The sequence below is a fragment of the Rhincodon typus genome, chromosome 18 (genome assembly GCF_021869965.1).
Source record: "Rhincodon typus isolate 14 chromosome 18, sRhiTyp1.1, whole genome shotgun sequence".
Taxonomy (NCBI): domain Eukaryota; kingdom Metazoa; phylum Chordata; class Chondrichthyes; order Orectolobiformes; family Rhincodontidae; genus Rhincodon; species Rhincodon typus.
The window spans coordinates 7,662,239-7,687,559 of NC_063349.1; the positions used below are offsets into that span (position 1 = coordinate 7,662,239).

At 44.3% G+C, this 25,321-nt stretch overlaps 1 protein-coding gene across 5 annotated transcripts in view; it reads left to right on the plus strand.

Moving 5' to 3' along the window:
• The window catches only part of nrcama (neuronal cell adhesion molecule a), a 358,574-nt gene that overhangs the window by 259,679 nt on the left and 73,574 nt on the right, over positions 1-25,321 (plus strand). For 4 of the 5 annotated variants that reach the window (XM_048607557.1, XM_048607553.1, XM_048607555.1 and 1 more), the window contains 9 exons: positions 1,982-2,087; positions 5,961-6,157; positions 9,794-9,916; positions 14,128-14,298; positions 15,181-15,237; positions 19,178-19,289; positions 21,102-21,286; positions 22,592-22,723; positions 22,850-22,993. In XM_048607557.1, coding sequence (XP_048463514.1) covers positions 1,982-2,087; positions 5,961-6,157; positions 9,794-9,916; positions 14,128-14,298; positions 15,181-15,237; positions 19,178-19,289; positions 21,102-21,286; positions 22,592-22,723; positions 22,850-22,993 — 1,227 coding nt within the window. The remainder of the gene's footprint in view (positions 1-1,981; positions 2,088-5,960; positions 6,158-9,793; positions 9,917-14,127; positions 14,299-15,180; positions 15,238-19,177; positions 19,290-21,101; positions 21,287-22,591; positions 22,724-22,849; positions 22,994-25,321) is intronic. The other variant, XM_048607554.1, reaches the window with a different exon arrangement.

The following is a 25,321-nucleotide window of genomic DNA, read 5'->3' on the forward strand; positions in this document are numbered from 1 at the left end:
TAGGAGCAGGAAGGCTTCCTGCTCCTATGATGCTGCTTGGCCTGCTGTGTTCATCCAGCTCTACACCTTGTTATCTCAGCAATAAGGTGAGCAATCTTTTGATAGTATTTATAAGAAGAATAGAAAATGGGAAGCCTTTGTTTTTCACTTCAATCTCGTTTGGCTAATTTACTTTACAGTTTCTCCTCACTTACAAAAAAGGGATTTACTGCTGTGTTGTAATTCATTTGACATGAGAGCTATTCAGATCATTTCCTGAGGTATAGGAGGGTGATGTATGGTTCTATGATGGATGGGTTTAATTATTTACAAGCTAACTAAGTGGACAGCTTTTCTTTCATCATAACTGCAATATGTCTGGCAATTAAAGCAGGGCTGTGTGTGTCTCTCAGAGCAGCAGTTCAGAAGCAGGAAGGGCTGGGTGCAGTCCTTGTAAAGATATTAATGGCTTTGTTTACAGACGTTCTGCCACTTGCAATAATGTCTGCAACAGTGTGAAATAATGTGCTTCAGGCCTTTTAGGCACTGATGTTTCTTTATTCATCAAAAAGAACTGTACGTAAACCATAGGGCAGTGCCATTCCTGCATTGATGGGACAGTGTCACAGGAGTTTTATTCAATATCGAACCTGTGCTGTTCCTGGACTGTCTGCTGGGGGAGAGGAAATGGAGTTCAGTGTGCCGATGGCTTAAGGTGCAGAGATAACTTTAAGTTGGTGGCTGCCCAGTGTTAGCTGGATGATGGAGAGACAGAGCCTGTTGACACACACCTAGTACAGAATAATTACATGCAAAATAACTGCAGATAAAAACAAAAGCATTTCCTGTTGTTTCAAAAAAAAGACACAAGATTTTTTTGTGGGATCTGTTAAATTCCAAGCTTGCCTTAACCAGGAAGTAATTTATTTCTCTTCAGTTTCTTCCACTGACACAAAATACAAAACAGTGTGATTTTTTTTTTTCCCAATGTTAGTCAACCAACTTACTTTTTGCTCATTAACCTTGAAGTAGGAACCAAGCCATATCCAAAACGATTGGCATGACTTATACAGTAAGTATATGGCGGCAACTTTTTCCGTACTGACAGTGTGTTTTCTTCCCCTTTTTTCCCACAAACCTGTTCTGTTTACCCTCTCATTTGCTGATTCTGGGGATTAAAGCAAAAATTCTGGATGAACGTAAGTTGGTGTCCTGTAAGGTGTGTGGCGAAAGCCTCAGAGTGTGTTCCTTTCAGTTTGAAGTATTGTATTTGTTTGCCGTTTTTAATGCCTGAGTCAGCCTTGCCCAGGGTGGTCATTGCATGTGCATTGCTCCTTTTGTGTGTGTTTTTTTTTGCTGTGACTGTGTGGTAACGGTGTGTTGGAACAATTCACTGTTTGTGTTGTTGAGTCGTGTTTGCACGTCTCTGGGACTTGGTTCAGCCAATGATTGTTTGCCGGGTCAAGCCAGAATCTAGCTGCATGCTCCAACAGTATTGGAGTCCACTGGAATTGTGAGGGTTTGCCGTTCCTCTGTTACTGATTCCCTAATGGTTGCTGCTGCCCTATTTTCTAAGCCACACTGTCCACTTTTTGACCACCCAGCAATGAAAACAAAATTTGGAATCAAAATCCGTTTTAATCACTTGGCTATTGTGTCCGAAGAATTCTCGGAGGGGATTGAGACTCTTCCTTCCCTCTGCCACTTTCCAGGGGCTTGGTAACCCCTGTGAAATTGACTAGACTTCCGAGATATGTGCAGGGAAGCAGAGAGACAAGGGCTGACCCTCGAGAACAAGCTGGTGGGAAGCTGAACTCCCAGTTTTGCTCAGGGTCTCCTGAAGAGCACAGAATCTACATGCAGCTTGAAGGATTCTCATTGATGTGGCAAATTGGCTTGAACAGTACTTGAGTGTTGCGTTTAAAACTGCTGATGCCCTGTTAATGGTTGAACATCATTTTAATTCGTGGTCTCCCCCTCTGCTTTTTTTTTTCCCATCCAGTGCCGCAACCCCCTACAATCACCCACCAGTCTCCAAAGGATTACATAATTGATCCAAGGGATAACATACTGATCCAATGTGAGGCAAAGGGGAAACCAGCTCCCAGGTTTGTATTGCTCGTCAGGATCACCAGTTATCTCAAAGGAGATGTTGAAATCCGAATGAGGGGGTACAGGAACTCTCAAACTCAGAATATGTGTCACATTGTTTCTTGATGTCTCTCTCATGTCCAGGCTTCACCATTCCTCATTATGTCAAATTTACTTGATCCTTCTGTTCTCTGTTTTGTTGGACATTCCTCCTAAGTTTGTCGTGGCCAATATCACCCCCACCCACCCCTGAATCGGTGCCGTCAGACACAAATGAAGTCGTTACTATTCACCCCGTTGCCCATTGGTGCGATTCTGCCTTTTGAAAACAGGTTGGAATGTTCAGTCACATAATAGTCATTGACTTATTCTGAAGTACATTGTGTATGAGGGCAAAAAAAAATGAACCATGGATGCTGGAAATCAGAAATAGCTGGAAAAAACTCAACAGGCCTGGTGGCATCTGTGGAGAGAAATCAGAGTTAACGCTTCAGGTCCAGTGACCCTTCTTCAGGGCATATTGTGTATGATGAGCTGTGAGAGGTTCTGAACAATTTATCAAGGTGCGGGATAAATTGCAGGCCTTGAGATTGAAACGACCATCCTCAATATTGTTTGTCCCTCGATGTTTTCAACTCCTTGAAATCAACACTCGTCACAACATCTCTCATTGTAGCTTTGCTTTGCTTTGCTTAGGACCTTCAAACTATGGAATGCTATAGATCAGACCAAACCCCCTCAAGCCCAGACCATAACTTTTTTTTTCTTATTTTAAGGGCAAGTGCCAGGGGTTGCATTCCAGATGTAATTTGATTGGTCAAGCTACCAGTCTTGAAGCACAGCATACTTTATTCAACCACTATAGTTAAAATACAACAAAAGAAAGAAGAAATTAGAATAACTTAACTCTATTGGAAAACTAAACAGAATGATCAATTATTTAACTGCTAAACAGTAACTGTTCCAATGTAGCAACATGCCACAGACACACCCTTGGTAAAGGTAAATTCAGTGAAATAGATTGTCTCATTTGCAATTCTAGCAGCAGGTGGAGAACCCCCAGCTGTAGCTGTAACACAGAGGAAAAACATGCTTCTGCATCCAGCTTCAAGAACCTAGCAGCAACTCCTGCTGAAAAACTAAACTAAAATCTGTAGGAGCTTGACCCCACCCATTCAGGCTGCTTCTATTGTTTCAACTTTAAAAGAGAACCCAGGGCCTCACAAACTGTGTTTCCTTTATTGGATTCAAATAGACATCTCTTCACCTATATCTTAAAACCTCTGCTCAAAAAGCAAACAGGGCAAAATATACCCCCAAAGGCAAAGTACCATCAGAGGAATGCCTTTCCCTCAGTCAAGTTTTATACCAGCTCTTGACTATTTTTGGAAGTCTTTAAACTATCTTGGCAAGGGTGTGGGAACCAAGAGAGAAAAGTAGACGTGACTATCGGGGTTTGCAAAATACTTGGACAAATTCTTCGTGCTTAAAATTGACAAGGAAACAGGGCCAGCTGAGATACATTTAAGGATTTTGAAAGAAGTGAGGGTAGAAATTTCAGGGGCACTGGCCATAATCTTTGTCTTTCCTGGATTCAGGAAAGACGCCAGAAGACTGGAGAATTACAAACACTACGGCCTTGTTCAATAAAGCTTATGAGAATTAGCCCAGAAATTACAGACCAGTCTAACTTGAGTTGTGGGGAAGCTTCTCAAAATAGTTGTTCAGGATAGAATTAATAGTCAAATGGAAAAAGGTGGGTTGATTTTAAGAGGAGTTAGCATGGATTTTAAAAGGGGAAATCATGTTTAACTGACTTGCTGGAGCTTTTGAAGAACTGACCGCCTACATGAGGTTAATGCCATTGAAGTGATATACGTGGATTTCCACAAAGTGTTTGATACATTACCACGCTGATGAAAGTTATCAGCCCTGGTATAAAAGTAGATTCACATTGGCTGAGTGATAGAAAACAGAGATCAATTGTCAAGTCATATTTTTTGATTTGCAGGAAGGTTTGCGGTAGAGGTTCCCAGGGATAGGTATTGGGGCCTTTACTTTTCCTGATATGAATTCATGATCTGGCTGTCGTTGTGTGGGGGACAGTTTCACAGTTGGCAGATGACAAATTTGGAAGAATTGTAAACTATGAGCAGGCAAGTGTCAAAGTCCGAAAGGCCATGGCCAAGTTGGTTGAGTGGGCAGATATATGGTAGATGAGTTTCAATGCAGAGAAATATGAGCTGATGCACTTCAGTAGGCAGAACACTGAAAGACAATATACAACAGGGGCTATAATTCTAAACGGTGTGCAAGAGTAGAAGGACCTGGGTGCAGATGTGCACAGATCATTGGAAGTGGCAGGACAGGTGGAAAGGGCAGTTAGTAAAGCTGACAGCATCTTTGGCTTTATTATTCGAGGCATAGTGCACGAGAACAAGGAGGTGAAGTTGAACTTGTACAAGACACTTGCTAGACCTCAGCTGATGTGTCCATTTGTGGGTGCCACGTTATGGAAAAGATGGGAATGCATTGCACAGAGTGCAGAAGTGATTCACAAGAATGGCCCCCGGAATGAGAAACTTCAATCTAACCTCATTCCTGAAGAAGTTGGAACTGTTCTCCTTGGAGAGGAGGAGGATGAGAGGACATTTGATGGAGGTTTCAAACATCATGACTGGGCTAGACAGAGGAGATGGTGAGAAGCTGTTATTGCTCGTAAAAGGAATGAGAATGAGAAGATGTAGATTTAAAATGATGTGCAAAAGGAGCAAGGGTGATGTGAGAAAAAGCCTTCTTCACACAGCAAGTAGTTAGGGTATGAAATGAAGGACCTGGAAAATGGTGAAGGCATGTTCAATTGAGGCAAGGTCAATTCAAGAGGGCATTGACTGATTCAAATAGTGTGCAAGGCCAAGGGGGATAAGGCAGGAGATTGGCATTAGGTAAGGATGCTGATTTGAAGAGCCAGTGCAAGAACCAAAGAGACAAATAACTGCCACCTGCTTTGTAACAATAATGTGATTTTCTGATTTATCCCCCTTTTGCTGTTCTTTACCATTGTGCCCTGTGTTATCGGTCAGGGTTTTTTGTTTTCTTTTTTTTTAAATTATTTTGGGTGACATTGCTTTCAGGGTATCCTGCAGTACCCATCATTGTGATACACATATGACCTGGTTTTATCATTGTGCATTTTCTGTCCTGGTTTTGCAATTAGTATAGTCTGATTGGATATATTTTTCCCCAAGGTAACCAATGAATAAGTTCTGGTATTTGTGTATTTTGTGACCTTGTTAAGTATTGAATACTGCCATTTCTTTGTGTTGGAAGAGGTCAAAGTTGAAGAATCTTGGCCTTTTCCTTTCCCATTTATTGTGTTTTCCAGTCCTTGGCGTTCAAATCCAAATTGTGCCCGAGATCAGTTCTGTTAATTGGGATGTTATCTCGGTTTAAACTCATTATGAATGGACTTGGGCATTCATATTGGGTTCCTGCCTGGGCACAGTGGGCTGAATGGCCTCCTTTTGAGCAGTAATAATTCTGTGACCCTGTTACCTAAGAATCAGGAGCCAGACTTTCTTGAGGTTGGTCAAGGGAGAAACTTCACTGAAGTAAACAGGACAATTTCCTCCTGTCTTGGCCCAAAGACCACCCTGTCTCCCACAGTGACAGCATAGCTTTCGTACTGAAATTTTGGAGTGGGGCGTGACTCTACAGCCTTGTAATTCAAAGTTCCTAACGTGACCCATTCTTTTATATTCTACTAAAAATGAGGGCATGAAACTTTGAACCATATGATGTGAATGCAGAAACTTGTAGAAATTTGCTGCAAGAACCTGGCGTCTTGGGGATCTGCTTTTGTTTTCTAATTGCACGGCACCTTTCTGTAGGTTTTCCTGGACCCGCAATGGAACCCATTTCAACCTGGACAAAGACCCGCGAGTGACAATGAAGCCAAACTCAGGGACACTACACATTAACATAGTGGGTGGCGGGAAAGCAGAAACTTACGAAGGAGAGTATCAGTGCACGGCAATGAATGACCGTGGCACAGCCCTGTCCAACAAAATTGTCATCCGCCAGTCCAGTGAGTAAATGTGTTGCTTAACTATTATTGCGACTTTGATCCATGTATTTAATTGTATCTCGGAGACTGTACGGAGCTGATATCCACACTGAAAATTGTTGAGCCCAATAGCAGTGATTATACACTGACCAATGAAGTAACAATGTACGATAACATCAGCAAACACAGAATCCAGAATGTATGTGTGTGACCCTATGATGTCCGAGCTGAATGTTGTAAATAAACTCCAAGTCATCTGTCTCATCAAGAACAATCAATAAATGGAAAGTAATGTGGGGAAATGGAAGCTAATTTATTTTGGCAGGAAGAATAGAGGAGCTGAATATTAAGTAAATAGAGAATAGCTGCAAAAAGCTACAGAGCAGAGGGATTTGGGAGCCCTCATCCATCAATCACAGAAAGCCAGCATCCAAGTTCAATGGGTAATGGGGAAGGTAAATGGGAATGTTGGCCTTACTTCAAAGGGAATGGAATATCAAAATAAGGAGGTTTTGCTAAAACTAGAGAAGGTACCAGTCAGACCACAGATGGAATAGTATGAACAGTTTGGGGCCCCTTATCTAAGGAAAAATAAGCAGGAATTGGAGGTGTAGTGATTGGAACCAGGGCCAGTGACTATGTGATCCGGATTGGAGTTGTTAACCTGGGCAAATCAGGGAGCCCTAGTTGACAGATACAAACAGGAAATTGAGAATCTTCTCAGTCTAGGGGCCTGCCTTGACCCAACTCCCTCTAGGCAGATACCCTACCAGAGGTACTTCCCCTAGAAGAGTCCGTTCTGATTTTAAACTTTCTAGACACCTTCCGGTCACCATCGACAATATCTGACTGTGGACACCAGAAATATCCTGTCCTAGTGAAACTAAAACAGCTGGTACTGATGGGGGAAATAGGAGGGCCATCAGAACCAGGATTGAAACCTTTCTAGATCTGGCAAAACTGGATCACCACAGAGAACAGCATATTACTGTGGGGAGCAAGAGTGATTTTCCCAAGGAGAGGTTGCCACCAGATACTGTCTGAACCCCAGGGTTGCCCAGGGATTTCCAAAATGAAGATGTTGGCAAGAAGCAATGTCTGCTCGCGAGGACTGGATGCTGACATAGCTGCGTTGATGGGACAGTGCCCAGAGTGCCAACAGGGAGAAACGTTACTGCCGGCGGCACCCCCACGTTTATGGGACTGGCCGGGTAAACCCTGGACTTGGTTACACGTCGACTATGCCGGTTTTTTCATGGGCGTACGTCCCTGGATTTAAAGGGGGAGGGATGTAGTGCTTGGAACCAGGTTGACTCGGATCCTTGATTGGTCCAGATTAACAACCCCAATCAGGGAGCCCTGGCTGACAGATATAAACAGGAGATTCCGAAGGTCTCCTCAGTCTAGGGACTGGCTTTGAACTGGCTGGTTAGAGCTCATATACTATGCACATGTGTACAAAGGTGACTCGATGTCTGCCCCTGTGCACTTATTTCAGGAAGCAATCCAGAAAAGGTGGCACAACTGTACCCGCATATAACAGGTATGGTGGGACTGTCTGATGAGGAGATGTTGAGTAGATTGGGCCTGTACTAGTTGGGGTGTACAAAAACAAGGGGTGACTTTACTCAAACATAAAAGGTTCCTAGAGGACTTGACAGGATAGATACACAGAGGTTGTTTTCCCTCCTGTGAGAGAGTCTAGTATCAGAGGGCATAATCTTATTTAAGACAGATGAGGAGAAATTTCTTCTGTCAGAGGGTGGCGAAACTGTGGAATTCTTTGACGCAGAGAACATGGACTGGTTGGACCAAAGGCCCTGTTTCTGTGCTGTATGACTGTATTGCTGTTGAGACTGAGGTAGATTTTTAATCAGTAAGGGAATGAAGGATTAATGGGAAAAGGCAGGAATGTGGTGTTGAGGATTATCAGATCAGTCAATATACCACTGAGTAGCGGAACAGACTGGCTGATGGACTTAGAAGCCAATTCTCTGTGATATATCCAGCGGATAAAACCACAAAGCACATTAGCTTGAAGATGGAGTTAACCACTACACATAGGCACAACCCACCCAGTGCTATAGTTTGGATGAGATTGTTGCTGTGATCTGACTTTACATGTCTATCCTGAGGTGACAGCTTCCATCATTTAGGCATCTAAATGTGGTGCTTTCGGACTCGCTCAGCGAGGAAGGCTGTGGCCAGGTTCTGAGTCATCTTGATAGAAGCCAAGGGAGCAATCTTGGAACCTGACTGTGCCACGTTTTCCGCTGAACAGAGTGGCTCCGATGCATGACTTAAAAAGCATGCAGTAAGTTCCAATTAAATCACGGCGCTAGCAGCGCCAACGAATTTCTGAGAAAGGTTTGGAATGTGTGAAATGGCCCATTTTGAGACCCAATGCTGAGGGAGAACAATTGAAGAAAAACTCCACTGATTCAGAACCTTATTAATGAAGACAGGAATTTATTTAACATAACTGTCTGGATTGAGCCATTGTTCTTATTCTGAGACCGAGGCCCTGTCTGCCCTGTTAGTTAGTTGTAAAAGATTGCATGAAAGAGGTTCGGGCAGTTTTCCCTTGCTGATGTTTATACCCCAATCAATGTCACTAAAGCAGCTTAACTGGTCGTTTTCACATTGCTGTTTGCGGAATCTTGCTGTGTGCAAATTGGCTACATTCAGCGGTGCCCGCACATCTCATGTCGAGCACTTTGGTCTTGAGGTGGTAAAGTGGTGCTACGTAAATGCAAATTTTTTTTTTAAAACTTTAATCTTGTCAGTGCATTTGTTCCATGTAATGTTGAATTTGATTTTGTTAATTATCTCATTTCTTTCTTTTCTAACCAAAGACCTGTTTTTAATCATCAAATTCATTCTCCTGGAAGGTAACTGTGTGACTGATGGTTGGCAATAACTTTGCATGAATTAGTTCCTGTGGTTCCTTTCCTGATACCTGTATCCTTTGACATCTGCATTTCTAACAGCACCATCTACTCTAGCTCTATGGGAAAGACAATGTGCCATTGGAACAATCTGTTCAGTATTGCTCTCCCCACGACACATACAACACCGTCCTCTGGTGTATCCGAGTGGGTCTGATCCCCAGTATGTTGGAATGAGCAACCTGAACCTCTGTATTTCACTGGGTGGAGGCCGAAAGAATTTTGAATGTGACCGGAAGGGTGGGGACAGTAGCAAGTAGAAATGTCATTTACTTCTCAGATATTGGATTGCAATACCAACCTTTTGTTGACCTGCACTGGTGTTCCTTGAGCAGCCTTACCACTGTTCGTCGCAAGTTTTCATAAATAATGACTCCACGCACTTCCGTTGGAAATCTAAATGCCTGTCCTGTCGATATTGTGGTCATGTCAGTCTAGAAACTCTTGCTGGAGGTGCCATTGAACAAACAAGTGTCTTTGTTACCGTCCATTATTGTAACGGGGGTTGCTGAACCTAAACAGGGCAACTGCTCTGCTATAATGGACAAAGAAATATGGTAGGATTATGTTGAGTGTTTGTTTGCTGAACCTTCCCAAAGATGATTCCAGGCAACCATGATACCTCCCCTGTTATCTGTGCAGCCCGTACCATTCTTCAGGCAAGATTCATGTTGTTAACTTTGTGATCTATGCTGCTCCCATTTTACAGGGTCCCCCATGTGGGCAAAAGAAAAGATTGATGTGATCGAAGTCCGTGAGGGGGCTTCGCTCGTCCTCCCCTGTAACCCGCCATCTGGCCTGCCACCTCCGATCATCTTCTGGATGGATAACTGTAAGTATGGAGCAGACCTCTCGGGCTTGTCTGTGCAGTTCCCAAGAAATAGCCGAGTTGACTGGACATTGGGAGCTGACTGGAGGGATTGGCCAACTTTTGAAGGCTTACCACCCTCAAGTGGCAGAAAGCATGCGAGTGTGAGCAGGATTGTGATTTGGTTATACTGAGACTTGCTGAATGTTCGATTTAGCAAGTTGCCAGGACTTGAGCCATCATGTAGATATTTAAGGTTCAGTGATGGGAAAAGTGGGGTGGAATGTGGGGATTGGAAGGTCAAGCGGGGTATGCAGTGCTGGTGCTGAGTGGTTATGGGAGGTGAAAGGAGCGAATTAAAATTGGCATAGCCTACCTTCCACATGGAGAGACAAGGGAAATACCGCAGGGTGTTTGAGCAACGAACTGGAACATAAGTGCAGTGCCCAAATTCAGGAGAGGCTGGTTCTGAGACAGTGAGAGGAAATCTCTGAGGTGAGACTCCTGTTGAAGGAAGGCATGTTTGTGGATCTGGAGTCAGTGAGCATACCCCATGCCCTTTGGCTTTGTTCCTTCTCTGGCTCTGAAGGCTTGGTTACCATTGATTGCCATTGAACCAACCAGTAGCCCAAATTCCATGTCACTGGGCACCTCCTGTAAGTTAAGGGCTAACAGCATCGGAGGGAAATGAGAGAGACAGACCATGTTTGGGTCTGGTTCACTGAAAGATAAGGAGTCATAAATTAATAAGATGTAATGGATTAAGTCAGACTTGAGGGGTGATGTAGTCCAAAACGTTAATGTTTTGATCTGAAAATAAGTGTTTACACCATTTGCCAGTGATGCTTCTCTCTAGCAGCCTTGTGGCCGAGGGTTTTACTTGTGTAGACTTGGTGTTTACCATGCTTTTAAAAAAAAAAGTCACGTTTGACCCGACAACAGAACACTGCCGCAATATTTACCAATCTCTCTCCTGGACCCAGCTATAGCATTGTGACCAGTATTCTTACAGTCATACACAGAAACGGTGCATGTAGAGTCATAGAGTTATACAGCATAGAAATGCACCCTTTGGCCAACCAGTCCACGCCAACCATAATCCTAAACTAAACTAGTCCCATGTGACTGCAATTGGCCCATATCCCTCCAAACATTTTCTATTCCTGAACTTATCCAAATGTCTTTTAAATGTTGTAACTGTACCTGCATTTACCACTTTCTCTGGCATTTCATTCGCACACAAGCCACTCTCTATAAAAATGTTTCCCCTCAAGTCTTTGTTAAATCTTTCCCCTCTGACCTTAAAATTATGCACCCTAGTTTTGAAATCCCCCACCCTTAGGAAAAGACCATTGTCATTCACCCCATCTATGCCTCTCATGATTTTATAAGCCTCTATCAGGTTTACCCCTCAACCTCCTACGCTCAAGTGAAAGAAGTGCCAGCCTTTCCAGTCTATTTTTATATCTCAAACTCTCCATTCCCAGCAGTATCCTGGTCAATCTTTGCTGAACCCTCTCCAGTTTAATAATATCCTTCCCATAACAGGACGACCAGAACTGTACACAGTACTCCAGAAAAGGCCTCACCAATGTCCTGTACAACCTCAACGTGACTTCCCAACTCCTAAACTCAAAGGTCTGAGCAAACGTGCTAAATGCCTTCTTATACATCTTGTGTATCTGTGATGCAATCTGCAGAGAATTATGTTCCTGAACCCCTAGGTGTCTCCATTCTACATCATTACCCAAGGCCCTACCATTAATTGTATAAGCCCAGTCCTTGTTTGCGTTACCAAAATGCGATACCTCAAATTTATCCAAGTTAAACTCCATCGGCCACTCCTCAGCCTAAATGATCAAGGTCTCTTTGTAATCTTAGATAACCTTCTTCACTGCCCATTACACCAGCAATTTTGGTGTCATCTGCAAACTTACTCATCGTGCCTCCTATGTTCTCATCTAAATCATTTTTATAAGTGACAAACAAAATGGACCTAACACCGATCCTTGTGCAAAATCTCTGGTCACAAACCTCTAGTCCAAAAAACAACCCTCTAGCACCACTCTCTGTCTCCTACCTTTAAAGCCAAGTTTGTATCCAATTGGCAAACTCACCCTGAATCCCACATGATCCAACTTTACTAATTAGTCTACCATGCGAAACCTTGTCAAAGGCTCCACTAAAGTCCAAGTAAACCACATCCACTGCTCTACCCTCGTCAACATCTGCTGTTTCTCATTGGTAATGTTCCACGTTCAAAATTGGAAACCAGCCAAAATGAATAACCCGAGCTGCCAGCAAATCTGCTTGTTGAGAAAGAAAGAAAAACTGGTGTGGAGATGACAGCATGGAAATCTGCAAGAAGGTCAGCGATTCTGACAGAGAATTTCCACTGGATTTTGTCTGTCCTGCAGTGGTCAACAGGTTCTGATTCAATCCTTACGTAGGAAAATTTTAAAAATTCATTCATGAGACTTGAGCCTTGCTGGCATGACCAGCATATGTTGCCTGTCTCTTATTAACCTTGAGAAGGTGCCTTTTAAACTGCTGCAGTCCATCTGGCATTGGTAGCAGCGTACTCAGCCACTTAGAGAAGGAGTCAAGAGTTATGGAGATCAAACCAGATGAGGATTGTGGATTTTGTTCACGTTTGATTGATTACTGGTAGTTTTGTGGTCACCATCAACGAGCCTGGCTTTGATAAATAGAATTAATGCCCTAACCTTATCCTTTCCCCTCCCTGACAGTGATTTGAACCCAAGTCACTGGAGCATGGCTGGAACTTTCGGTGACTTTAGTACTGGAGCAACCTATTAGGATGGAGCTGAGCTGGTTTTCCACTGCTTTCCACTTGTTTTTCTTCTTTGGAGCACCCTCTCCTAGGCTGCTAGAAGCAAAGCTAAAGAGCCCCACCCAACTTCTACAGTAAGAGGGTCTCCCGCCACCCCCACCAACACATCCCTCGCTCATGTCCCCCACCCCCTCACAACACCATCAGCTGTGCCTCAGTGGGCAGCATTCCTGGCAGCTGAGCTTGGAAGGTTTTGGGTTCAGGTCCCACTCCAGGACTTCAGCACACCCCTCACTAGACAGTGCAGTGCTGAGGGAATGCTGCAGTATTGACGTTGCCACGCATCAGATAAGACATTAAACTGATGTCCTGCAATGGTGGGTGTGAAAAGGCTAATTTGAAGAAAAGTTGGGGGGAGGGTGGTGTTCTTTCTTTGGTCCGGGCCCATTGTTGACCCCTTCAATTAACTCACAAAGTAACAGATTATCTGGTATTGTCTCCCTGTTGTTTGCGAGAGTGCCGAATAGGGCAACTGTGTTTCCTACTGAGAAAATGGCTGCTCTTCATTAAGAGTGTGCTGGCAGTCAGGATTTTGGAATGTCCTGTGGTCGTGCAAGGTGCCTTATAAGTGCAAGACTTTCCTTCTGCCTTGTCTTTGCTCTGGTGTTCTCTGGAGCTTGAACACGGCCCTTCAGGCACAGGAATACTATCCCAACACTCAAGGCCATCCTTCCAGAAGCCAGTCCCTCCTCTAGGTAGATTGTAGTCTGGAGTAGGATTTCAGCCATTTCTCTTCTGACTCCTGTGGTGCATAGGGAGTGTTTATCATCAAACCCAAGGCTCCTTCCCTCTGCCTTAGATGCTGTGTGATTTTCTTATGAGATACCTGCATGTATTTTCAGTCATTATTCCAGCTCTGATCGAGAGCAGGGAAGGGGTGGTACCGTAGGTGACAGCCCACATTTCCTGAATGAGGGGGATTCACAACCACGCTGAACTGCGGAACCTGTTGACTAAACATCCCAGATATTTACTGCAGAGATAGTAAGAACTGCCGATGCTGGGGCCAGAGATAACACGGTGTGGAGCTGGAGGAACGCAGCAGGCCAGGCAGCATCAGAGGAGCAGTGAAGTTGACGTTTCGGGCCTGAAGAAGGATCCTGACCTGAAATGTCAGCTTTCCTGCTCCTCTGATGCTCCCTGGCCTGCTGTGTTCCTCCAACTCCACGCTGTTATTCCCAGATATTTCACATATGGATTTGCAGGCAGCTGAAGGAGAGCCTAGGATTCTGCCTTGGGTATACTGCGAGGTGATTCTTAATGTTACGATCCAAACGGTGAGACATGGAAGGCGAAACGCCTTCAGTCCCAGCATTGCACACGATTAAATCTTTATTCTCGGTGTGTTTCTCTCTCTCTCTCTCTCTCTCTCTCTCTGTAGTGATGCAAAGGTTTGCACAGAACGAACGGGTCTCACAGGGTCTGAACGGAGATCTGTATTTTTCAAATGTGCAACCGGAGGACACTCGGGGGGACTACATCTGCTATGCGAGGTTCAACCACACTCAAACGATTCAGCAGAAACAGCCAATCTCTGTTCAGGTGTTGACACGTAAGTACAGCTTGGTCTCTTCAGCCGTGCATCTTTTCGTATGATGAATGGTGCTGAGGGGCAACACCGATCCCCTTAACACCACATGCGCAGATGTTCCACCACAACATATAGCCTGAGGGTCCCATGCTTTTCCCCCAAGTCCTCCGAGAGCCAGTAGACGATACCCACGGTATTATTTTAGCGCAGCAGATGCTGTCTCCCGAGTATCATTGACGTGAAAGTCTCATGGGAATATGGGATGCATTGTTCCAGGACACCACACTGTCCTCCTGTGCAGGCATGTATTGGTGTATTTGCCCTGTAGATGTATTACATGTCATGAGGAGCAAACGCAGTGAAAGAAATTGAAAGAGGTGTAAGGAATGCATTGGAAGGAGTGCTTAGCACCCTACGTGGTGAAAAAGGAGGCAGCTAAATGACGGAGAAATGAGATGACTGAGTCACTGAGATATCATGGATCTGAAAGTTTGGTGGTGGGTGGACAGGAGGTGGTGTGGGCTCGGCGGGGGTCAGGGGAAGGTGTGTTTGTTGGTGACGTCCCCCTTGAGTTGGAAGACATGGCAGAATCTATGAAATACAAAGGCTTTAGGAGACTAAGCCCTGTCATGTTTTGGGAGGAAGGGAAAACAATAAGAACAATAGTTTGTGTGAAGTGGAGGAGTCCTGCCCACAAGAGTGGGGAGGAATCCTGAGGAAGAAGGATTACTTGGAGGAAGCACTGGTCTGGAAGGTAATATCACTGAAGTAATGTGACTGAGATGGAGCAGCTGGGAGAATGGAATCAAGTTCTTCAAGGCAATAGGCTGAGAAACCCTCTCAGCTCTGGGTTATACTTGTCTGGTTCCCTAGCACATGCTTATACTGTTCTGTTTATTTCAGTGGATGCCATCAATGAGACTTATGCAGGTTATTCGAATGGCACTGAACTGTATGGTGGTGAGTTATTGTGCCCCTGAGTGTGTGTGTGTTTTAACACCAGTAGACCTTAATCATCTGGCTGTAACTATTTACAGCTCCTGATCATAATCGAACAGTCTCTAAAATCAGTTTCGTGACCTCTTATAACTTGTGCTGCGTCTAACTAACTTAATAACAATCTGGGCAATACAATTGGTTTGTCGCTTACGGGTGGGCTACCACAATAGGATCAATGCCACGTCCGTCCATACACTAACAGAGCCTTCCTAATCTTCTTGCGGCTTGTGGTTGCTGGGGAGGGGTTGCTCCCAAGCATCTGCTGTCTGATGGAGGCCCAGATGACAGGGAGGACACCCCCACTCCTGGTTCCTGAGCAGCACTCCAGAGACTAATTCGCAAGGGTAAAATTGAAGCTCTGTGGTGATGGTCTCTGCAGTCGAATAGTCTATCGACATTGACAGGTCTGGACGAGTAATGGCCGTTCAGATATGATAGCTGTGAGGCTGTAGGCACCTGTTCCAGTGCAGCAAGTGTGGGGGCAAACAGCAAACCATTACCAGCTTTTCATGATCATTAACGTTTAAAATATACAGCACCAGCCATTGATATTCAGTGTTTGCGATTGGAACCGATATTTGTTGCTAAACCTTCCACTGGCTCAATTTCAAAACAATTCTCCTCGTTGAACATAGTTCGAAATAATTATGCACAAGCCCATTTTATTTTGGCACTGAGCACATAAGCCCACGGTGACCTGTTAAATTTTCCTAAACTGAGGATTTGGCTCCCTGCAGTCCTGTGCTGCATGGGGTAGATGGGGCAAGTAAGATGGTAAATGGGGCTAGTGGTTGTTGGACAGCTACTGTGCTGGTCCTGGTCCTGCCTCCAGAATGTTCTCTAGGGTCTGAGCGAGGTCATCCGCTGCTGGTTCTGTTTCAAATGCAGCACGAGATAGACAGATAAACCGTTTCACCCTGGTTATAATACGTACCCTGCAATGAGAGAGGGAGCTCTCCCTGCCCGCCTTGACTGACCTGTTTGAAAACACCGATTATTTAAATTTTGAAGAGTAGCTTGATGCCAAATGCATGTTGGAAATGATGGGAAACTCAGCAGGTCAGACTGCTTATCTATAGAGGCAGACACACTGGTTAAAGGCTGTAACCTCTCATCGTTACGGTGATATCGTGTTTTTGTTTGACTCATTTATGGGATGTGGGGGTCACTGGCTGGACCAACATTTATTGCCCATAGTTAATTGCCCCGACGGCAGTTAAAAGCAAATCACTTTGCTGTGGGTCTGGAATCACATGTAGGCCAGACCAGGTGAGGGTAGCAGATTTTCCTTCCCTAAAGGACATCAGTGAACCACATGGGTTTTCCTGACCATTGGCAATGATTTCATGCCATGATTAAACTCTTATTTTTTTTGCATTCAAATTCCGCCATCTGTCTTGAAGCCAAGTCCCCAGAACATTACCTGGGTCTCCTGGATCAGCAGTCTAGCGATAATACCACGAGGCCATCACCTTGTGTTGTAAGTGATGCTGGTACAGTTTTGTACAGGCAGCCCACCTGGCTTAAAGCCTCATTCCAATGACCTCGCAGATCAGGGCCACTCAGAGCTGCTTAGTATTCTGGGTTTTGAGCTGTGCCAATTTTATATAGATAACAGCCCCTGTGTCTGGCTTTCCTTCCCCAAAGGTAGCACTGAGATCCCTTTGTCAGGAAGTTCAGGCCATGCGAGCCAGAAGATGCTATCTGAAAGGAGTCAGGTTGCAGAGGTCTGACTGTGTCTCTCCTAAGCCTATGCGCAGTTTCCAGTTACTTGTCTCATTACTGAGGAACTGAAATTTTTCTGGCCCCAGTGAAAAGAAATAGATTTAAAATCTCAGGTTTAGTCCTCAATCGTTCCTCGTTAAAATGGAGTTGTGACTTCAAAACCATTGGGCTGGGCTGGAAAGGAAGTCTGATTACTGTGATGGAGTGAGTACGCGCGAAAGGTTTTGTACAGAATAATCTAATTAGAAATAAAAGCAAGCTGAATAGGTAGAACAGAAAAGAGCGTTTCTGTTCCATGAATGCAGCCCCACCTGCTCCATTGTGCTGGTTATACTTGGCAGCTTGACTTTCCAATAACTAGATCATGTAAAATGAACCTTTTGTGTGTTTATGGTGCTATCTGCGCAATTTAAATTGAATGCACCTTGAACTGTAAGCTCTCAATCTGAAAAGATAACACAATAATACGCATGTTGTATTTTCACGGAATGCAAGTCAACCTTTGAAGCTTCCAAACAATTCGCCCAAAATTACAGCTCAGTTTATTCAGAGACTGTGGAATGTGAACTGCTGATGTAAGTGGTTGGCCGTTTGAAATACAAAAGAAAATAGCAGCTAATCCTTACTAGATTCATGTGGCACAGATGATTAAATAAATTAATTACACTAAGATATCTTTAATTGCAATCGAGGCGTTTTAAAAACCCCTGCCACCCCCTTTGACTGACTTGAAAGAACAACCCTGACCGATGAGTCCATTTCTGAAGAAGGGTGCAGACCTGAAACGTCAGCCTTCCTGCTCCTCTGATGCTGCTTGGCCTGCTGTGTTCATCCAGCTCTACACCTAGTTATCTCAGAATCTCCAGCATCAGCTGTTCCTACTATCCCTGACTGATAAGTGACTGGAGCCCTGACCGATCACCATGCAGCTCCCCAGCTGACTGACTATAACCTCCTGGACTCATTACGCTGGACCTGCAGGACTGCTGGACCTGCAGGACTGCTGGTGGCCGGCTCCCCAGACTGGAATGATACAGAACACCTGATTCTGTGTCCCAACCATTTAGACTGCATCCAAGCCCTTGACCTGATATTGGACAATGCCCTTAACTGACTGTAGTGGGAACCACTAACCAATGGTGGGCCTCCATTGACTTAACTGAGGTCTCTTTGCACTTCACTCCTTGGCCATTTGGTTGAAGAACATTTTGTGAGTTTGCTGGATGAGCTGCTGCAGGTGGGACATTGATGTAACACAGTACAGTAACATGTCCTCCCCTTGACTGATCGCCGCTGACAGCGGTGACAAACTGCCTGACTTGGGTCTTTTGCTAAAAAGGCAAGGCAAGACCAAATTGCTGGGCAGCCATAAGCTCAGCATTGCACAGAATGACAAGGCTGGGCAGAGATGCTTTGAACGTCGTGTGCAGTAATTGAGTGCTACAAAGACACTTGCTCTGATTCAAGGAATGAATGCCTTTTGCTGTAGACAAGCTGGTGTGGCAGCAATATTGCAATGACAGGTGTCCTAAGGAGGATTGAAATGGTGAATAAGTGAATAGGACATAGAATCATAGAGATATATAACATGGAAACACACCCTTCGGTCCAACTCATCCATGTTGACCAGGTATCCTATAAAGATCTGAGGGAGGTTCACCAGACTCAAAATGTTAACTCTGATTTTTCTTCATAGATGCTGCCAGACCTGCTGAGCTTTTCCAGCAACTTCTGCTTTTGTTCCTATAAAAGCCTAGTCCCATTTGCCAGCATTTGGCCCATATCCCTCTAAACCCTTCCTTTACATATACCCGCCTGGATGCCTCCTAAATGTTGTCATCATACCAGCCTCCTCCACTTCCTCTGGCAGCTCATTCCATACACGTGCCAAACTCTGCCTGAAAATGTTGCCCCTTGGGTCCCTTTTATATCTTTCCCGTCTCACCTTACTTCCATGTCCTCTAGTTTTGCGCTCTCCCGCCCCAGGGAAAAGACTTTGCCTGTTTACCCTGTCCTTGCTTTGTCACTAATTATTACTAATACTGTAGTTTAGTGCTTCTGAAGCAGTTTCCAGATCTTTTGTGTGCGGTTAACCTTCAAATTCTGCTCTCGAGTGCACGTTAATAGCTATTTGGTTTGGTTCTGTTGATGGCTTCATGGATTTGTGTTCTTGCAGACAGCCCAGTGGGAGAGCGAAGGCCCATCATTATCAGTCCCAAAGAAGCAAGCAGCAGTAAGACTGTACTGAGAGGAGAGGTCCTGTACTTGGAATGTATTGCTGACGGCCTGTGAGTTGAAATGTCCCATTCCCAGAAGTTTTATTTTCCTGTGTCCGAGGTGCTATTTTATATTTTAAATGAGTCATTAATGCTGTGTTGCTTTATCGGGTGCATATAAAATAAAACTGACGGCACAATAACAGAGTACTTCCCTGTGCTGTCACCAATCTAATCAAATGACTGCAAAAACTTGAATACAAGCAAAATACTGCAAATGTTGGCAATCTGAAACAAACACAAGGATTGCTGGAGAAAGCTCAGTTTAATTTGGATACATGTGAGGTATTGCAGGGATGTGCAGGCTAAGGTGGATTAGCCTTGGGAAAATGCAGGATTTCAAGGACAGGGTCAGGTTTGGATTTGGGTGGGATGTGGTTTGGATTTGGGTGGGATGTTGTTTGGAGGGTGGTGCAGACACGGGCCGAATGGCCTGCTCCCACACTGTCGGGATTCTATGATTTCCCCACTGCCTCTTGCTCCCAACTACTTTAGCTGGATAGCTGCTGGACTCCAGTGCCCAATTCAACTCTGCAGGATCCAACATCTGCTGGAGAAGAGGGAGTTGGGTCAAGAACGGACGAGAATGAAAGAAAGAACTTGGATTTATTTGTCACATTCCGTATCCTCAAGGCACCCCAAAGCACATCACAGCCAATCAAGTACCTTTTGAAGTTTAGTCACTGTTGTAATGTTGAATGAGCACTGTCCATCACATCCACAGCAAGATCCCAAAGTAATCATAACTAGATGAGCAATTTTGCTGCAGCTGTTAATTTGAGAGATAAATATTGTTCAGTTCACAGGGGAGAAACCTCCTATGTTGAATAGAGTGCAGTGGAATCTTTAATGCCCACATGAGAGGGCAAATGGGGTCAAATTTAAAGCTCATCCAAAAGCACGGTCTCAGCAGTGCACTGAACAGTCCAGCCACAGGTTTGCAAAGAACCTGTTGACAACCTTACCTTTTTTTTTGTATTCTTTGTGTGGGTGTGAGCATTTTTTGTTATAACTTAAAAATGTCATTGTATGAAAAGAAGCAAGGTGCAGGGTTATGGGCAGAAGGTAGGAGAATGGCACTCTAGGATTGCTCACTCGGTGAGCCAGTTCAGACCCAGTAGGTACTCCTTCTGTGAAACTCTGATGCCTGACATTCCATAGAACGTAGAACATAGAGCAGTACAGCACAATACAGGCCCTTCGGCCCACGATGTTGTGCTGAACTTTTACCCTAAACCTAAGGTCTATCTAACCTCCACCTCTACCTTATACTATCATCCATGTGCCTGTCTATTAGCTGCTTAAATGCCCCTAATGAGGCCGACTCCACTATCCTCTCCGGCAATGCATTCCACGCCCTGACCACCCTGAGTAAAGAGCTTCTGACGTCTCCCCTATTTGTACCTCCACTCACTTTAAGACTATGCCCCCTTATAGTAGCTACCTCCACCCTAGGAAAAAGTCTCTGGCTGTCCACTCTATCTGTACCTCTGATCATTTTGTGTACCTCTGATCATTTTGTTCACCTCTATCAAGTCACCTCTCCTCCTTTGTCGTGCTAAAGAGAAAAGCCCTGCCTCTCTCAACCTTTCCTCGTAAGACCTTCCCTCCATTCCAGGCAACATCCTGGTAAATCTCCTTTGCACCTTTTTCCAATGCTTCCACATCTTTCCTGTAATGAGGCAACCAGAACTGGACACAATACTCCAGATGTGACCAAACCAGGCTTTTGTATAGCTGGAGCATAACTTCACGGCTCTTGAACTCAATCCCTTTTATTAATGAAAGCTAATTCCCTTGTAAGGCTTGTCTGTTGTGTTCCAGGCCCACACCAATTATCCATTGGACCAAAGAAGGGGGAGAATTGCCCAGCCACCGGGCCTTGGAGATCAATTTTAAGAAGACCCTGAAAATTATTGACGTCTCTGAGTCGGATGCTGGGAAATACCGATGCATGGCAAAGAATTACTTGGGAAGCAGTACACACGTCATTTCTGTTACAGTCAAAGGTATGGCTCCAGTTGTACAGAGATAAGCTCTTTTGACACACTGCGTACGTGGGGAAAGAGAGGAATCGAGAACATTTTAGAACCTCAAAAGGTTATCTTTATGAACAACAGAATTGTACTTTTATGGTATCTTTTCTGTCACCTCTAAAGCAATTCATTGCAGTGATTAAATCAGAGCCTGACTACCGAGTGATTGTTGCTGGGATTGTCTAGTTATGACATGGAGATGGCAGTCCAAAGCTGCCAGAGACACTAGTCCATTTTATCCCCGCAATTTAGTAGTCCGAGGGCCTGTACAAGGGTGTACTCCCTGAATCAAGTCCCTGGATGCCAGAAGAAGGTATTTTTCCTTTTCCCCTGACGGTAGAACATACCATTCAAAGGCACATCGACAGCACTGCCATCATCACTTTCATGTTGTTAATTCTGCCAGTGCAGCTGGAGCCCCTCACATTTGGCACCAATGGGACTAACCCTAACCTTTGTAACGAGATGGGGATCTTTTGAAGAATGTTCTGTTCCCACCTACTCCCAAGCAGGGTATGGAATGAAAAACCTTGGTTTATGCCTCTGATAGTGCAGCAGTCCCTCTATCAAAGTGAAGCATCGGTTTTGGAGCAGAGCTTGGATTTGTTCCTAAATCCGAGAGGACAACACTGCTTGCTGACTGAGGTAACCGAAAATAACAAGAGCATCATGTTGAAAAGCAGGAAGCTATAAATAGGACTCAGCCTTTTGATAACAAACCCAGCTTTTCACACGCACAATGCCTGAGGCTTCATTAAGTCTTGAAAGATTGACTGGAAGTGTTAACTTTGAATCAGGAAAGGCATAAAGCTCTCCCAGTTAATGAGGCAATGGCTTGTTATTTCAGTGTCTATTTGAGTTAGATATGGAAGTTCATAACTTAAGGTCAGACAAGATTGAGTGAAAATAATATATTTTTAACATCAGTCTAAATTAGAAGCTTGGATGCAAATAAGACTGAATCGTAGTAACTCTAATTCATTAGCTGGGATTTTGACAGCTTCATTGAGACTGCTCACCACAACTCTTACACTTAGACTTATTTGCACCACCTCCTCCTCTTCCTCCCATTAAAAGGAAAGCAACATGGAAATTTCGGAGTAGGATGAAGCCATTTAAGTTCTTGAGTCTGTTCTGACATTTACGTAGATCTTCTGGATCAGGTTGCAGAGAGACAACTTTGCAGTTGACCGTGCTGAAAGTAGTGGCGGTGCTAGAAGTTGTTTCAGAGAGTAAGACTTGTTCCTTTGCCTTTTGTATGTAATTTGGTCTTTGCAGCTGCACCGTACTGGATCAGCGAACCCAAGAACTTGATTCTCGCGCCTGGGGAAGACGGAACGCTGATCTGCAGAGCTAATGGCAACCCCAAGCCTACTGTCCAATGGCTGGTCAATGGTTTTCCAATCGAAAGTGAGTACAGGGGCATTTAGCGTTAGTGCAGAACGGGACTGTTTGAAGAATCTTTTCTGTTCTCCGAATACAGTCAGGTTCTGAAATCTCTGGTTCGGAAACCTTTCGCCTCTTTCCGGTTTGCAGATGCCCCAAGTGACATCAGCAGGGAGCCAATGGATGACACTATCCGCTTCACAAAAGTGCAGGTCTCTTCCAGCGCCGTTTACCAGTGCAATGCTTCCAATGAGCACGGATATTTGTTGGCAAACGCATTTGTCAATGTACTCGGTAAGCTGTGCTATTGCCTTTAAACAGCTCGTGACTTTCCTCCCAGTGACTCTCACATGAATGTTGCTTGTTGACCAGACTCCCCTCGCTACCCTGTATCGTGGGCTCAGCATGTGGACGGGCTGGACGTCAGTGACTGTGCAAGGCCTGCTATCTACCCTTCAAAATGCTGTCCCTTGGGACACCCAGTCCCCTTTCTAAAATTGGTACTGCCTTGCCTCCAGACGAGAAATATTGCACATTAAAGTTGGGTGGCCTCTGCTGTGCCTGCAGCCAGGAGTGTTCTGTTACTTTCTTTTCAGTTGATTAGAGGCTGTGGCCTACCTGAGTCCTCTGTGATGACTTACCGGCTGTTTAGTTTAGTTTTATTTAGTTTAAATTTTATTGTCTCGTCTACTCAAGAACAGAAGTACACGAGTACAGTGAAGAGTGTATGATGCTGCCATTCCTGGCGCCATCTTAGGTACAGCGGTACTTGGGTATAAAGCAAAAAAATAAAGAAACAAAACTAAAAGTTAAACATTGCAGTCCTTCTTAGTCTAATGTAGAAAGTAAACAAATAAAACTAAAAGTTAAATGTCACTGGCCTTTTAGTATTGGGTAGAAAAGTAAAGAAATAAAGTTAAAAGTTTGATAGTCTTTCTGAAGTGCTTTGCCTATTTTATCCATCCCTGATCCCATTAAAAGCAGAATAGGTTTTGGGCCTCTTGCGTCTACAGGCACTTTTCAATGCATTGATACCTCTTGGTCAAAGCTGAAGTAAAATCCATTTGAAGAATTGGAATTGTTTTAGTTCTGACCAACTTACATGGAACATTAAGTTCAAGAAACTGGGTTTTGCAATTGTTTACTTTTAGGACATCAGATATTTTTACGTAGAATGATGCTAGTTCTACGAAATGGACAATTCTGTTCCAAGTGCCTCATGAGAAGGTCAGACAGTTAGAGGTCAGACTTAACACTGTGGGAAGCAACATAGCTCTTCTGTGTTTCTGTAATGTTTGTCTCAGCCCCAGGATACTGCCTGTTGTAACTGCATCCAACAAGAGAAACCTTCATTCAAATTGTAGTTTATCCATGAATCTTCCAATTGGATCCTTTTATCATCTTGTTGGAGAGTTGATTTGAAATTTGCTCTCTTCCTCTAACTCCTTTCCTCTTGCTAGAGTGATCCTTCATTTATGATTTTGCTGCTTGCCTTGCAACATGTCCATTTGTCTAGTTTCCTCAGTAGTAATTGCAAGTTTCAACTCTGACCTGAGACAGCAAAGACAACTAAAACAAGTCATGGTTTTCTGAATGAGGCGAAGCGTATAATGGGACAGACGAGTGAAATTCAGAGCAGTTTTTTGAGAATCCTGACAATTTGAGCCAAGCAGCTAGGAAAGCAATAGATGGAAGGTTAATTCAGGAAATGGTATTAAAGACAGAATTCATTAAACAGCAGTCAACATGTCGAATGAGTTTCTGCGTAGAGTAAGGGAAATAAAATCTAGACATTAATTCCTGAGCCAGTGATTGAAGTTTTCAAAGGTCTGTACAATATCATGGATGGATGAGCTAGGCTGTTTGATCTTCATAACTCATTAAAGGTAGTTTCCCAGCTTCTGCAGTGAGGTGTCTGACATCAACAGATGACCTCGTATGGGTATCCTGAGAGGCATTTGAGCTATTGCTGTCAATCCAATGCCATCCTCTGGTTTTTAGCTGAGAGGTGCCAAATAGCATTTGACCATTCAAGTGTCAGGCATGGACCTTTTTCCTTAGAAAAGAATCTAACCATCAGCCCTTCACACACATCTGCATTATCATTGCTGAATCCTCCACGATCAACATCCTGGTGTTCCCATTGACCACAAACTGAACTACATCAGCCAATTAAATACCGTGGTAACGAGCTGCTCGGAGGCTAAACATTCTGAGGTGGGCAACTCCCACCCTGACTCCCCAAAGCCGGTCCATCAACTACAAGTGGGGAGTGTGATGGAATACTCCCCACTTGCTTGGATGAATGCAGCTCCAACAGCACTCAACAAGCTTGACCAAGTTGTCTGCTTAATTGAAACCCCATCCGCCGCTATCTTCAGTGGTGCGTGCCATCCACATGATGCAATGCAGCAGCTCACCAAGCCTCCCTTGTCAGTACATTCCTGGGACCTTGACCATCTAGGACAGCAAGGTCAGCAAATGGATGGGAACACCTTCAAGTTCCCCAGCAAGCCACACGCCATCCTGATGGGAAACTAGGTCAGAAATCACACGACACCAGGTTATAGTCCAACAAAGTTATCTGAAAACACAAGCTTTCGGAATGTAGCCTCATTGTCA